Source organism: Palaemon carinicauda, chromosome 11, assembly GCF_036898095.1.
Source record: "Palaemon carinicauda isolate YSFRI2023 chromosome 11, ASM3689809v2, whole genome shotgun sequence".
Taxonomy (NCBI): domain Eukaryota; kingdom Metazoa; phylum Arthropoda; class Malacostraca; order Decapoda; family Palaemonidae; genus Palaemon; species Palaemon carinicauda.
The window spans coordinates 112,845,425-112,858,159 of record NC_090735.1 but is presented as its reverse complement, the minus strand read 5'-3'; the positions used below and the strand labels follow the sequence as shown (position 1 = coordinate 112,858,159).

At 41.4% G+C, this 12,735-nt stretch overlaps 2 protein-coding genes across 2 annotated transcripts in view; one reads left to right on the top strand and one right to left on the bottom strand.

Annotated features, from left to right (window-relative positions):
* Positions 1 to 12,735, top strand: part of LOC137650123 (protein maelstrom homolog) — a 418,726-nt gene that overhangs the window by 193,269 nt on the left and 212,722 nt on the right. The gene's annotated exons all lie outside the window — the stretch shown is intronic.
* Positions 1 to 12,735, bottom strand: part of LOC137649862 (uncharacterized) — a 133,568-nt gene that overhangs the window by 54,979 nt on the left and 65,854 nt on the right. Inside the window, exon 4 of the mRNA XM_068382803.1 lies at positions 9,295 to 9,435. Within this exon, the coding sequence (XP_068238904.1) occupies positions 9,295 to 9,435 (141 nt within the window). The remainder of the gene's footprint in view (positions 1 to 9,294; positions 9,436 to 12,735) is intronic.

The window sequence follows — 12,735 nt, the reverse complement described above, 5'->3', positions numbered from 1 at the left end:
TCACCAAATATGTTGAGAAAAACTCCAGGTTCTACAGCGAGTATTGATACGTCTTGTTGTTAAGGCCGACAGAGAAAAAATTGGGCCTGTTTACATGTATATGCGGTATCTGGCCGATAGTTGGCGCTGGTGGGCACACCCGCAACCATCATAGCGATCGCTCGCGAGTTTTTGTGTTTTTCTGTCGAGCCGCTGGAGCAGCAGCTATTATATATTCACTGGCTAAGTTAAATATTTAAAAAGACAATTTCAACACCTGGCTAACATAAAGAAGAAAATTCGCTCTATTAAGCATTCAGAGGAGAGAGAGAGAGAGAGAGAGAGAGAGAGAGAGAGAGAGAGAGAGAGAGTGTGTGTGTGTGTGTGTGTGTGTGTGTGTGTGTGTGTGTGTGTGTGTGTGTGTGTGTGTGTGTGTGTGCCGCCTTGCCTAACACGAGCCAAAAGCAGCAAGATATTGAGCAAAAGGATCTTCATATATGATTAAGTTGTGATAAATAACTTTGCTTTCATTTATTAGTATCCATAAAAAGAACATAAAATTCATAATAATCATTCAATATTGTCTTAAATACAAAGAAATACTTTGAATGCCCGTATCTCAAAACTATACTTACTGACCTTCAAATTCTATCTTCTCTCTTAGTTTTAAAGATAAAGCACTGAAATTTGGTATATAACTTTGAAATACATTATAAAACAATGAAAGGAAGCCCTTTTAGTTTTAAAGATAAAGCATTGAAATTTGGTATATAACTTTGAAATACATTATAAAACAATGAAAGGAAGTACTTTTTCCCAATTTTATTTTCATATACTTTTCCCCAATTTTTAGGGATTATTTTTTACCATAATGAAAAAATTCCTAACAAAAAAATTACTTTTAGAAAAAAACACTTCATTTCATTGGAGGTCTACATCAGGTAGTAATCCCAGGTCATAATATTAATTATCAAGGGAGAAGATGCAATTTGAAAAATTCTCTTTCAGGAAAATACACCCTGGCGTCGCAAAACCGAGGGTCAGAGGCAAAAATCCTATGCCGTTTGGATATGTCCTAAGTCACCTTATCAACTTGTATGAATGTCAAATTTCTGTCCTTTAACGGCATTAGCCGGCTGGCCCCCTTAAATGGGAGTCTTCCACAGGTGGGAGAAAGTCTCGCTAAGAGTTAATCACACACACACTGCCATACACAGCTGTGTACTGTATAAGCGTGAGTAAAGTTGCAAGTGGATTAATCGGGGGATATTTCGATAGCTCGTAAAAAGGCAGGCCTGAAACAGACAATACTTTTTTTGTTATACCCTAAGACAGTAGTGAAGCCATGTACATTGTCAGATTATTGTTATATATGAAACCTTAAAAAATAACTGAGCAAGGCATGTTAATCTTACTTGCATTTGGGTTTGTTCCAAGCAAGAGCTCCAGGTCCAATCATGATCATATCCAGACTTGATCCACATTAATACCCTTATAAGGCCAAGAATAATTGATGCCACTGATAAAAAGATAGGTGTTCCATAGAAGATTTTAGGTTAGACTATTTGTTTAGCTGCAACAGTAAGGCCTAGAGAAAGAAAATGTGTCCAATGATCTAAGATTGATTGATTGATTGATTGAAAGTTTTCTGGCATCCTGACATCTAAGGTCATTGACGCCGATACCATTTACTGTATATGAAAATTAAAAGAGAATTCGATTAAAACCATAAAAATTAAGAAGTCATTACAATAGTTAAATAGTTTTCAGAAGACCTGCTTCTGAAATAAATCTAAAAATTCCGCTCACATAGTAAGACACATCATGTCCAAGAATCTTGGCAAGGATAAACCTGCCATCCTCACCTCGAGCCTCAAACAGATATCTATTTCTTAAGCTTAAAATTAGGGCATTCGGTCAACAAATGCCTCACTGTTAAAGGTACTAAACAGTCCTCGCAATACGGTTGGTGTTGGCCCTTCAGCAGAAACTCATGTGTCAACCGTGTGTGACCAATACAGAGACGACCAAGAGTCTTCTCCCATTTTCGGGGTATCATGTTATACCTCCAAGGTGATATGATATTTGTTACTTCCCTCATTTTATTGCCATCTTGACTATCCCAGTGCTGTTGCCATTTATCACAAACCAATTTCTTGATATAAGGTAGGAAATCGTTACACGGAATGGGATACCTCCTTGGTAGCAACTCCGATGCCGCATTCTTCGCCAGTAAATCTGCCTTCTCATTCCCAGACACACCTAGTGCTGGAACCCAACAAAATCGAACTGTTATACCTTTTCGTCCAATAATAAAAAGCCATTCTAAAATCTTTAAAACTAGAGGGTTACTAGAATTAAAAACTTCTAAATCTTGAAGAACACTCCTTGCATCCCTAAAAATTGTAAAATTACCCTCCTTTTCCAAAGCTATTTTCTCAATAGCGGTTAATATGCCATACAGTTCGGCAGTAAATATGGAAGCTGTTAGAGGAAGTGCACCTCTACAATTAAAATCATTACTATGTACTCCAAATCCAACGCCAGCATCAGATTTGGAGCCATCAGTATATATAAAAGTCGATCCACTATGTTTTTCAACATGTTCCATAAAAAGAGACCTGGATTCTAAGTCATTCATATTCTTCTTAACTCCAATAAAGTATCTACAAAAAGATATGTCAGGTAATTTCCATGGAGGCGTTGATGATATCTTGAATGGAAGCACATTATTTCTAATTATATCCAGATTGTTTAATAATTGTTTAACCCGAAACCCAAAAGGTTGAGGAGATTTTGGGTGCAACTCAAAGTAGGTTGAGTGCCTTACAAGGCTTGCAGTCTGAAAGGCTGAAGAATTAGGGAGTCTTTGCAATCTAAACCAATACCGAATAATAGAGGACATTTGGTAAAGGTCTAGAGGCAACTCCCCAGCATCAAATCAACAAGGAGACTTGTGATAGGGGAGGTTCTAGAGGCTCCTGTGGACCATCTAATGCTAGCATGATGTATTGAATCTAGTATTTTTAACCGGCTTGGGGTTGCTGAGGAGTATATTTCGCATCCATAACTAGTTTTGGGAAATATCAAGGCCTTGTATTATTTTAAAATTGTATTGCGGTCTGCCCCCCATGATGTATGGGACAATACTTTTAAAAGATTCATAGCTTCAACACATTTAGCTTTTAACGCTTTCAAGTGAGAAACCCATGTAAGCCTACAATCAAATATCAACCCTAAAAATTTTGCTTCACTTGCACATGGGATCCGTTGACCTTTGATGTATATATCCGGGTCTGGATGTACTCCCCGTATACGACAGAAATGGACAATTGTAGTTTTACTTGTTGAGAACTTAAATCCATTCATATCGGCCCAATGGATAATTTCATCAATAGAGAGTTGGATTTTTCTCTCAACCATTGCCATTCTGGCCCCAGCAAATGATATGGAGAGATCATCCACAAATAATGTTGCGAGAACATCCCGGGGAATGACTGAGGATATCCCATTAATTGCTAGTGCAAAAAGGGTTACACTCAGCACACTCCCCTGAGAAACTCCTTCTTCCTGGCTTTTACTCTGTGATAGAGCTTCCCAACTCTAACTTGGAAAACTCTATGTGAAAGAAATGATTGGATGAATAGTGGTAGCTCTCCTCTCAATCCGCACTCATGGATTCTTTTAAGTATACCGTATCTCCATGTGGTATCATATGCCTTTTCAAGATCAAAAAAGACTGTCACATGGTGCTGTTTGGAAGCAAAGGCTTCACAAATGGAGGACTTAAGTTGTATCAGTACATCAGTCGTTGAGTGTATTTTCCTGAATCCACATTGAATGGGTGATAAAATATTCTTCTTTTCAAGGTACCAAATCAGTCTTGCATTGACCATCTTCTCCATGATTTTACATAAATAAGATGTCAATGCAATAGGTCGGTAGTTTGATGCTAAAAACTTGTCCTTACCGGGTTTTAAAAAGGCTAAAATAATGGCTAGTTCCCAAACACTTGGATAACTATGATCATGCCATATTCTATTAAAAATGCTTAAAATAAATAACTTTGTATTAAAAGGTACATGTTCAATCATTGCATATGGAATTCCATCGGGTCCAGGGGCTGTATCCTTACACGTAGCAAGAGCAGAATCAAATTCTCTTTCAGTAAAAGGAGAATTGTATGACTCTTGCTTTCTTGTTGCGAAGTTTAAAACTTTCTTTTCTTCAATGCTCCTATACTGGTGACCAGGAGCTGCTTCACACTTGCACAATACATTTGAAAAATGGTCAGCCAGGGCATTGCTAACTTCGGCTGCTCCAGTCATATACTGGCCATTTATCTTTAACACTGGTGGTGGGTTTGGGGTGAATTTGCCTGCTATCTTTTTGACTTTCCTCCACACAGATGATGTTGGTGTTCTAATGTTAATGGAGGAAACAAATGACATCCAAGACTGGCGCCTGGCTTCTTTCATGGCACAGCGGAACTGTGCTCTACATTTCTTGTATATGACTAAATTCTCCTCAGTACGGCGCATGCGCAATCGAGTTGAAGGCTTTCTTGTGGCTCTGTACAGGGCAGTTAATTCTGATGACCACCAGGGGACTGGTCGTCGTCTGAATATCCCTGTTGTTTTGGGAATGGAATTCACTCCTGCTGTGTGAAGAGTTCCATTAAGTAAGTCTATGGCATCATCAACACTTTCAAACTGTTCTGCATTTCCTTCAATTTCACTTAACTCCCGAAATCTATTCCAGTCCGCCTTATCAAGGTTCCATCGAGGCGATCTTTGTAAAGGTGGACCATTGTTGGTGTTTATAATGATTGGTGCATGATCACTAGTATGCCAATCATCTACTGTTCTCCAATTAAAATCGAGAAGACAGTTAGAGCTTGTAACTGATAGGTCAATGCAGGACAAGGTACCTGTCTGTACATGAAAATGTGTGGGGTCTCCTGTATTAAGGAGCCCGCCATCTTCATTCTCCAAAATTGATGATATAATATTACCTCTTGCATTTGCCAAAACATCACCCCATAAAGGATGTCTACTATTAAAATCTCCAAGTAAGAGAAAAGGTTGTGGGAGTTGTTTAATCACCTCTACTATGTTATCATTTGGAGGCAAGTAAAGAGAACACATTATGTATTTTCTCCCTATATCAATCTGTACAACCACTGCCTGCAGAGGGGTACAGCTAGACAAATATATTTGGGGAACTTCTCGACGAACGTATATAAGACTTCCCCCATGGCTCCCTGCTCGTTGATCATATGGTGTTCTATAGCTAACATACTCTCGAGGACAAGGAGTATTAGCATCGAGCTTGCTTTCTTGTAGACATACAGTTATAGGGGAGTGCTCAAGTATGAGGAGCTTGAGTTCTTCATATTTCGCCCTTAAACCCTGGCAATCCCATTGCAGAATGGAGGAAAAAACTATGATTTATTTTTTGGAAGACACCTTAGATGAAGTCTTCCCATTGGCAATATTTGATCTAACAATATTTCCCGGTGGTATCTCTAGAGACGATCTTGATATAGTGGGTTTTGTGTTCTTTTTCTTTGTGTCCTTTCAATCTAATTGTTGAGGAGGATGGTGGACCTCAACTTGAATTTCTGATTGGTTCAATTTGCCTTCTAGTTGATCAGAAACATCAGCAGACAAGATATCATATTTATTTGAAGTCGTGACTTTAATGTTTCTTATGGTAGGAGGCGAGAGAGATGGAGGTCTCTCTCTTTTTTGATTAAAAGGTTGTGATCTGTCAGGTTTTTGCACCTTCGCCACTACAGGTTCACAAGGTAAATTAATTTCAAGTGGAACCTCCATCAGATCAGGCAAGGACACGGCCTGAGATAGGTTTGTACTATTATTTAGAATCTGAGTAGTTGACTTTTGAATAACTTTCAGATCTTTAAGTATCTGTTTTGATTTTTCTACAATTTCTGGACATAGATTTTCGATGGGACTTTCAACCTCTTTAACTACTTTCATTTGTTTCTTCATATTAGAAGTAGAGATATAATTTTCATTAGTGTGGTTTGGCAAGTTTTTCTTCAGAACCATTGAAAAAGGTTGCCCTGGTCTTATCTGCTTTTCAAGAGCTCTTTTACGAGCCTCTTTAAAAGTAACCCTTTCCATGGTCCTAATGGCCTGAATTTCTTTTTCAAAAATAAACTTAATGCAACTTTTAGATGTAGCTGGATGTGCCTCTCCACAATGTATGCAATTAGGGTTTTCTATGCATACTCCATGACTACTTTTTCCACAGAAGGCACAAACAGCTGGCTTATTATTTAGTTTTTCCTTGCATTTCTGGCTTAAATGGCCATACAATTGGCAATGATAACATCGCAATGGTGAAGGGATATATGGTTTTACCTTCAAAGATAGCCAACCAGCTTTTATAACGTTTGGTAATCTGCATTGATCAAATGTTATAATGAAAGTAGCAAGAGGAATACGTTGTTCTCCAACTCTCTCATTCTGACTACTTTTACTACTCCTTGACTTTTCAGTTCATCTTTTTCCTTTCTGTCCAGTCACTCTGGAGCACATATCACACCTCTACTCGGGTTGAAAGTAGGGTGCAAAACGCATTTGACACTATGACCATCCAATGTTGCGAGTGTTTTCAATCTTTCGCTTTGTATTGGGGATAGTGCCTCTATCAGGAGACTTCCATTTCCCTGGGGAAGAATTTTTGGCTGCCCTCTACATACAGCACCTATTTCCCTAATAGCTTTAAAAACATTTACACGTTCATGTCTTGCATTTTCAAATTCCAAAATAAAAAATTTCTCATAATTCACTACTTCACAGTGACCAGGTAATACTTCTACTTTTCTATATTTTTCGGTACTGTCATCATTTCTCACTCCTCCTCATCTTCTCTAGTGTTTTCTTATCATTCTTCATATGATGTGAGTAAGGTTCCAATGTTACAATATTGAAACCCAAGTTGGAGCTGTCTGTACCGAGGTCCATGTTTGTATTTTCCAGGTCGTCAACAGAGGAATTGGTTTTTTTGAAAGAGCAAGCCCGGTTATCCACCTCTTATCGGAGGATGTCAGTCCTCCTATCCCATGTGGCCCAACACGAGAAGAGGCTTCAGCGGGGACCAGTCCTCTATGAGGGAGGGGATGCCTCTCTTAAGGTGGGCGTACATTAGTCAGCGGGGGCTGTTAGCCCCTCCCACCGGCGACTCCAATGACTAGCGTCACCCATTACCCGCAAATATGGGCGACTTACAACTGGATCACTGGAGCCCAACTCTTTACAGACTTGGTCTGCACCCAATGGGGTCTGCCAGAGGGTGATGGCGTCTAAATTGGAACAGGTTGAGATGGAATGCCATCCATCCCACACTGTGCCAAATCCAAAGCAGCAGCCAAAGCATAATCAAACAAGCCAAAAACGTCAACAATATTGAGCCCAAAAGGAAGAGATGGGAGAAAAAAAGAAATAACCAAAATGAAAAGAGAAAGTGCCGACTGATTTAGTTGGATCAACAGTTGGGCACAGAGGTCCAGTGGGAAAGTAGTTCTCTTTGTTCATTCCAGTCAAGCCCCAAATCCTCATCAAGGCTTCTGCATCTGGGGGGAGAGGCTTCTTTATAATAGGCATAAGATGATGATGGAACACTACCACAAGGGGGTTCCATTTGCATACAGGCCTGAGAAATGGCAGCACGATCTGATCGTGCGTAATCACGTGACAAGGGAACACAGCCATCAAGGAGGGTTACCGTCACACAATAAAATGGCGCGCGTTTCCTAACGTCATCACATGCGGTCCCAGCAAGCTTGGTGGTCTCTACATCCCACGAAGGAATATTCTGCCGCGTGCAGTGTCATCACACGTGATACAGTGGCACGTATTGACTTGCTAGTTTGAATGTATGTGCGAGCTGAGCCATGAATGGAACTATCTTGTGGAACTAATAAAGGATTAGTAGTTGCAATAAAATTCCTAGCGGTTGGCTTGGAAGGAGAGAAAAAGTCATTTGGAGCAACTTGGCTTGACAAAAGTGATCTGGAGCAACTTGGCTTGACCACAACTGTGGTTGTGGACACGGCCGAAGATGTTTGACCAACTTCAAAATACAATAACGTACTGGAGAGGTCTGGGACACATGGAGAGTACTCTTTAAAGGAGAGCGGTGCCGAAGACCACCTAAGGGGTACACGGCAAGCTTGGCTCATGGGAACAAGCAAAAGAATAATAAATGGGATTATCCAACATGGCCGTTTCTATACATGGGGAAATGGCAGTCTCAACTCTAGGGGTTTACACATGGGAATGGGAGGGAGACTTTCAACACTCATATAGGAGATAGGGCAACCTCCAAGAGCAAAAACTTGTTCCTGACATAATCTACCACGAAGAGCTCACTACTCAAAACACTAGTTGAAGGCAAGGGAGATCTTAGCATGGTAGAATAATTTGGTACCAAGGTTACTGGGATCGGATCCGGCTCAGGGAGCACAGTGGCTGTTGCCAAAGGATTCATCATGAGCATCAACTCAGGATCATCATGCACAATCTCATTACTAGGTGACAAACTTAAGAAAATAATGATCGTCAATAACAAAATTATGGAAGTCGTCCTCAGAGGTCTCTAGACACGGGGGAGGGTGCGGGATGACTTTCGATTCAGAAATGATCTTGCGTTTCTTACCATTGCTGGAAGATGACGAGAATGGAGAACTACCTCTAATAGCTCATTTCTTGCGTCGAGAACAACAATTCAACCACTAATAGGACGGCCACTCCCTATAATACTCGCACGGAGATCCCACGGAACAACTCTTGCCACTGCACGTGGGGCAAACAGGCTCATGAAACTGCCACAGGAGTGCCGTTCACATCTACGGCACAAACGAATGATGCTAGAAGTACTAATAATCACAAAATACACTTTACCCACAAATAATGAAAGCACAGCTAGTGACAGTAATAGGAAAAACACTTAGAACTATAAAGGTATCAAGTTTGGATATAGCAGTCATGATCGTAGAAGAGGAGCGACTGCCTCCTCTTAGCACGATTACCAGGAGATATGTGACCAAAGACATTCAAGGAGCGCATAGCAGCGCCCTACAGAGGGGATACCTAGCAACCTATTGTGATGCAATCAAACCCTTTTTCTTTAATGATTGTCTAGTCATAGAAAACAGAACTACAAGTAACCCATTTAAATGCCTCAGAAGTTTGTATACACGTACGAATAAATAGCTATTTACATCCCTTTTATGATGTTTATATCACCGAAGTTTAAAAAAAATACAGCACTAAAGTCACCTACCCTTCAGAATCTTATGATGCTCTCTCTCAATTCCATTTTCAAAGGTAAAGCATAAGACTGATAATTCAGCTGGGACTGATCCTCTCTCTGTCCTGCAATATTCACTGGTACTAATAATAAAGATCCTGTTGTGATGAAGTGCTGGAAAAAAGAAACATCTGAGTAAAGAAAAATACTTTATTTATAAAATTCATTTCTATATTCACCTGATGTTCATATTGCTTCTCCAGAATCCTGGTTTAATCAACACATACCTATGAAGTATTAAATATCCTTATATTCTCCAAATTCATTTCAACTTCAACAAATACATGCCCTTAAAAGGAATAGAGCCCTGCAGAGGTAAGTAGTAGAAAGCCAAGGTTATCGCATAAAAAGTATAATTTTTAGTTTTATTGTAGACATATCTCTTCTCTTGATACAGAGTCATTGAGAGGTTGGGCATGTACATGAAACTCAAGAGTACAGAAATATGAAATTTTACTATTAAAATCATTCTAAGAATTTCCCATGATGCTCATATTGCTGACTTCCACACGCCGTTGAAAGTGGGGAACAACTGAAGGAAAGAAGGATAAATCTTAGTACAATGCAAACAGGTTATACAAGTCTGCATGAAAAAAAATTTATATTTATTCAATTTTCATAGTTAGTTATGTATAGATAGTTACCCAAATTCTATCTTCTAAAGGTCCCATGTGATCCAATGTATTTTTTTTTTTTCAGAACTGGCAGTGAGCCCTACTCCCTGTAGGGAACTGTGATGGAAGCATCAGTTATTAGAGAATAGGTCGTCAATACAGTTTGGTTACTATGAAGAAAGATGCCACTCTACCTCAACTGGGTTTCTACAGTCATACAGCCAGCCCCTTTGTCAAGCTTACCCGTATTTTAACTTGGGGGGGAAAAAAAGTGGTATAGAGTAAACAGCGCCCCTGCATACAGTGGTGAGCGAGTTCTAATTAAAAAAATTGGACATTCGACTGTATAGCTTCCAGTCTCCAGAGAAAAAAAAGGACAATCCATTCCAAAGGACAAAGAGCCAACTGGAGATCGATTGATTGATTGAAAGTTTTCTGGCATCCTGACATCTAAGGTCATTGATGCCGATAGCATTTACTATATATGAAAAATATGACAAATTCGGAGATAATTTGTATTTTTCCTAACCATACAAACCTTAGCTATTTACATAGGGGTATTACTTTCGGCGTAGCTGTAATGGCGACCCATTAGATTTTTAACGAGGGTTAACTATCCCCGCGCTAGTTACCGAGGGGGTAGGGGAGGGGTAGCTAGCTACCCCTCCCCCCACACACCGGTGAACTGATTCACTTCGCTTAGAGGTAGGACTTCATGGGGGACAGGGCTGGCGGGCAAATATGTGTAAATAGCTAAGGTTTGCATGGTTAGGAAAAATACAAATTATCTACGAATTTGTCATTTGTTCCGTAACTGAAATACAAACCATGCTATTTACATAGGGTGACTTAACCCTTAGGTAGGGTGGAAAGTCCCAGCCTTAATGGCTTTGGCTTTTGCCTGGGGACTCAAGAATCCGACTGAGCAGCACTCGAGAAAAGGAGTCCCTGCACCTCGCAAGGAAAGTGCGGCCTACGTAAGCTTGTGTGTGGAGGAATGATAAGAGTGACTCGTCCTAGGAAGTTGACCTGAAGTCCTTTAGATGGATTTCTAGGCTAGGACGTTCCCAATACCACCTCGTCAGGGAATGGGGGACGCGACAGTATTATATTAATAATAGGAACACAAGGAAGCATGGTTTACCTGCAGTGGTTTGAGGTCAGCTATGCAGAGAACCCATGATTCTGCTTTCCCCAAGAGAGGGGAGGATGAAGAAAAGAGTAAGGGCCAGACATACTTTTTCATTCATGCAGTCTAAAACAAGGTAACAATGCCCTCAACCTTCTGCTACCTGTCCATTAAGGAGCCTGAGGTTAGACCAGCTGTTGTGTAGCCACCACAGGGCCGATAGAAAACTTATCGAGGCTCCTGTGGGTCACGTCCTGCAGGTAGTGGGCTGTGAAGGTCGTTTGACGGTTCCAGACCCCAGCTTGTAGCATCTGCGTCACAGAGAAGTTTCTCTTGCATACCAGGGACGTTGCGGTGCTTCTGACATCGTGCGCTCTAGGGTGACACGACGGAGGAGTGTATGGATTCAGGGCATGATGGATGACCCTTCGAATCCCAGCTGAGATGGTATTCTTGGTGACCCTCCTCTTCGTCCTTCCTGCTCTCACAACCAGGGCTTGCACGCGAGGACGAACTGCAGCTGTTCTTTTAAAATAACGCCTCAGACTCCTTACTGGGCATAGTAGGAGATGGTCTGGGTCATCTGTTACAGAACGGAGACTCAAAACCCTGAAGGAGTCGAACCGCGGGTCCGGAACTCCAGGGTTTTGAGTCTTAGCTACAAACTCAGGGACAAACCTGAACGTTACCTCTCCCCATCCCCTTGAATGGGCGACGTCGTATGAGAGACCGTGAAGTTCACTGACATGCTTGGCTGAAGCCAAAGCGAGCAGGAACACCGTCTTCCAAGTCAGGTGTCGACTAGAAGCCTGGCATAATGGTTCGAACGGAGGTCTCTTAAGAGCCCTGAGAACACAAACCACGTTCCATGGAGGAGGTCTCACTTCTGACTGAGGGCAGATAAGTTCGTAGCTTCGTATGAGCAAAGAAAGTTCCAGCGAGGAAGAAATGTCTATTCTTTTCAGCCTGAAGGCCAGGCTTAAGGCTGATCGTTAGCCTTTCATCGCCGAGACCGAAAGGTGCATTTCTTCCCGCAAATATCCAAGAAACTCTGCTATTGCTGGAATAGTGGCATCGAGAGGAGAAATACACCTTCCACGACACCAACCACAGAAAAGACTACACTTCGCCAGGTAGACCCCTGCAGATGACTTTCGCAGATGTCGAGACATCCTCTCCGCAACTTGTTGCAAAAAGCCTCTCTGTGAGATGCTGGATAGTCTCCAGGCATGAAGCCGAAGCGATGTTACGGCTTTGTGGAAAATGTTGCAGTGTGGTTGTTTGAGTAGCTTGTGTCGTGGAGGAAGTTCTCTCTGGAGTTCCGTCAGGAGCTGCAGAAGGTCCGGGAACCACTCTGCACGATGCCATAGCGGAGCTATTAAGGTCACTGACAGGTTGACCGATAGTCTGGTCTTGTTGAGCACCCTTCTCATCAGACCGAACGTCGATTTTGTCCCATCGTTATTGGAAGGTATCTTGCCAGAGTGCCTTGGGGTCCGGGACTGGGGAACAGTACAGCAGAAGCTTGAAGTTCAAGTCTGTCGCGAACAGGTCCACCGTCGGGGAACCCAACAAAGTCAGGATTTTGTTGGCTACTAGCGGATCCAAAGATCCCTCGGTACTCACTATCTGCAATGCTCTGCTCAGACTGTCAGCGAGCACATTCCTCTT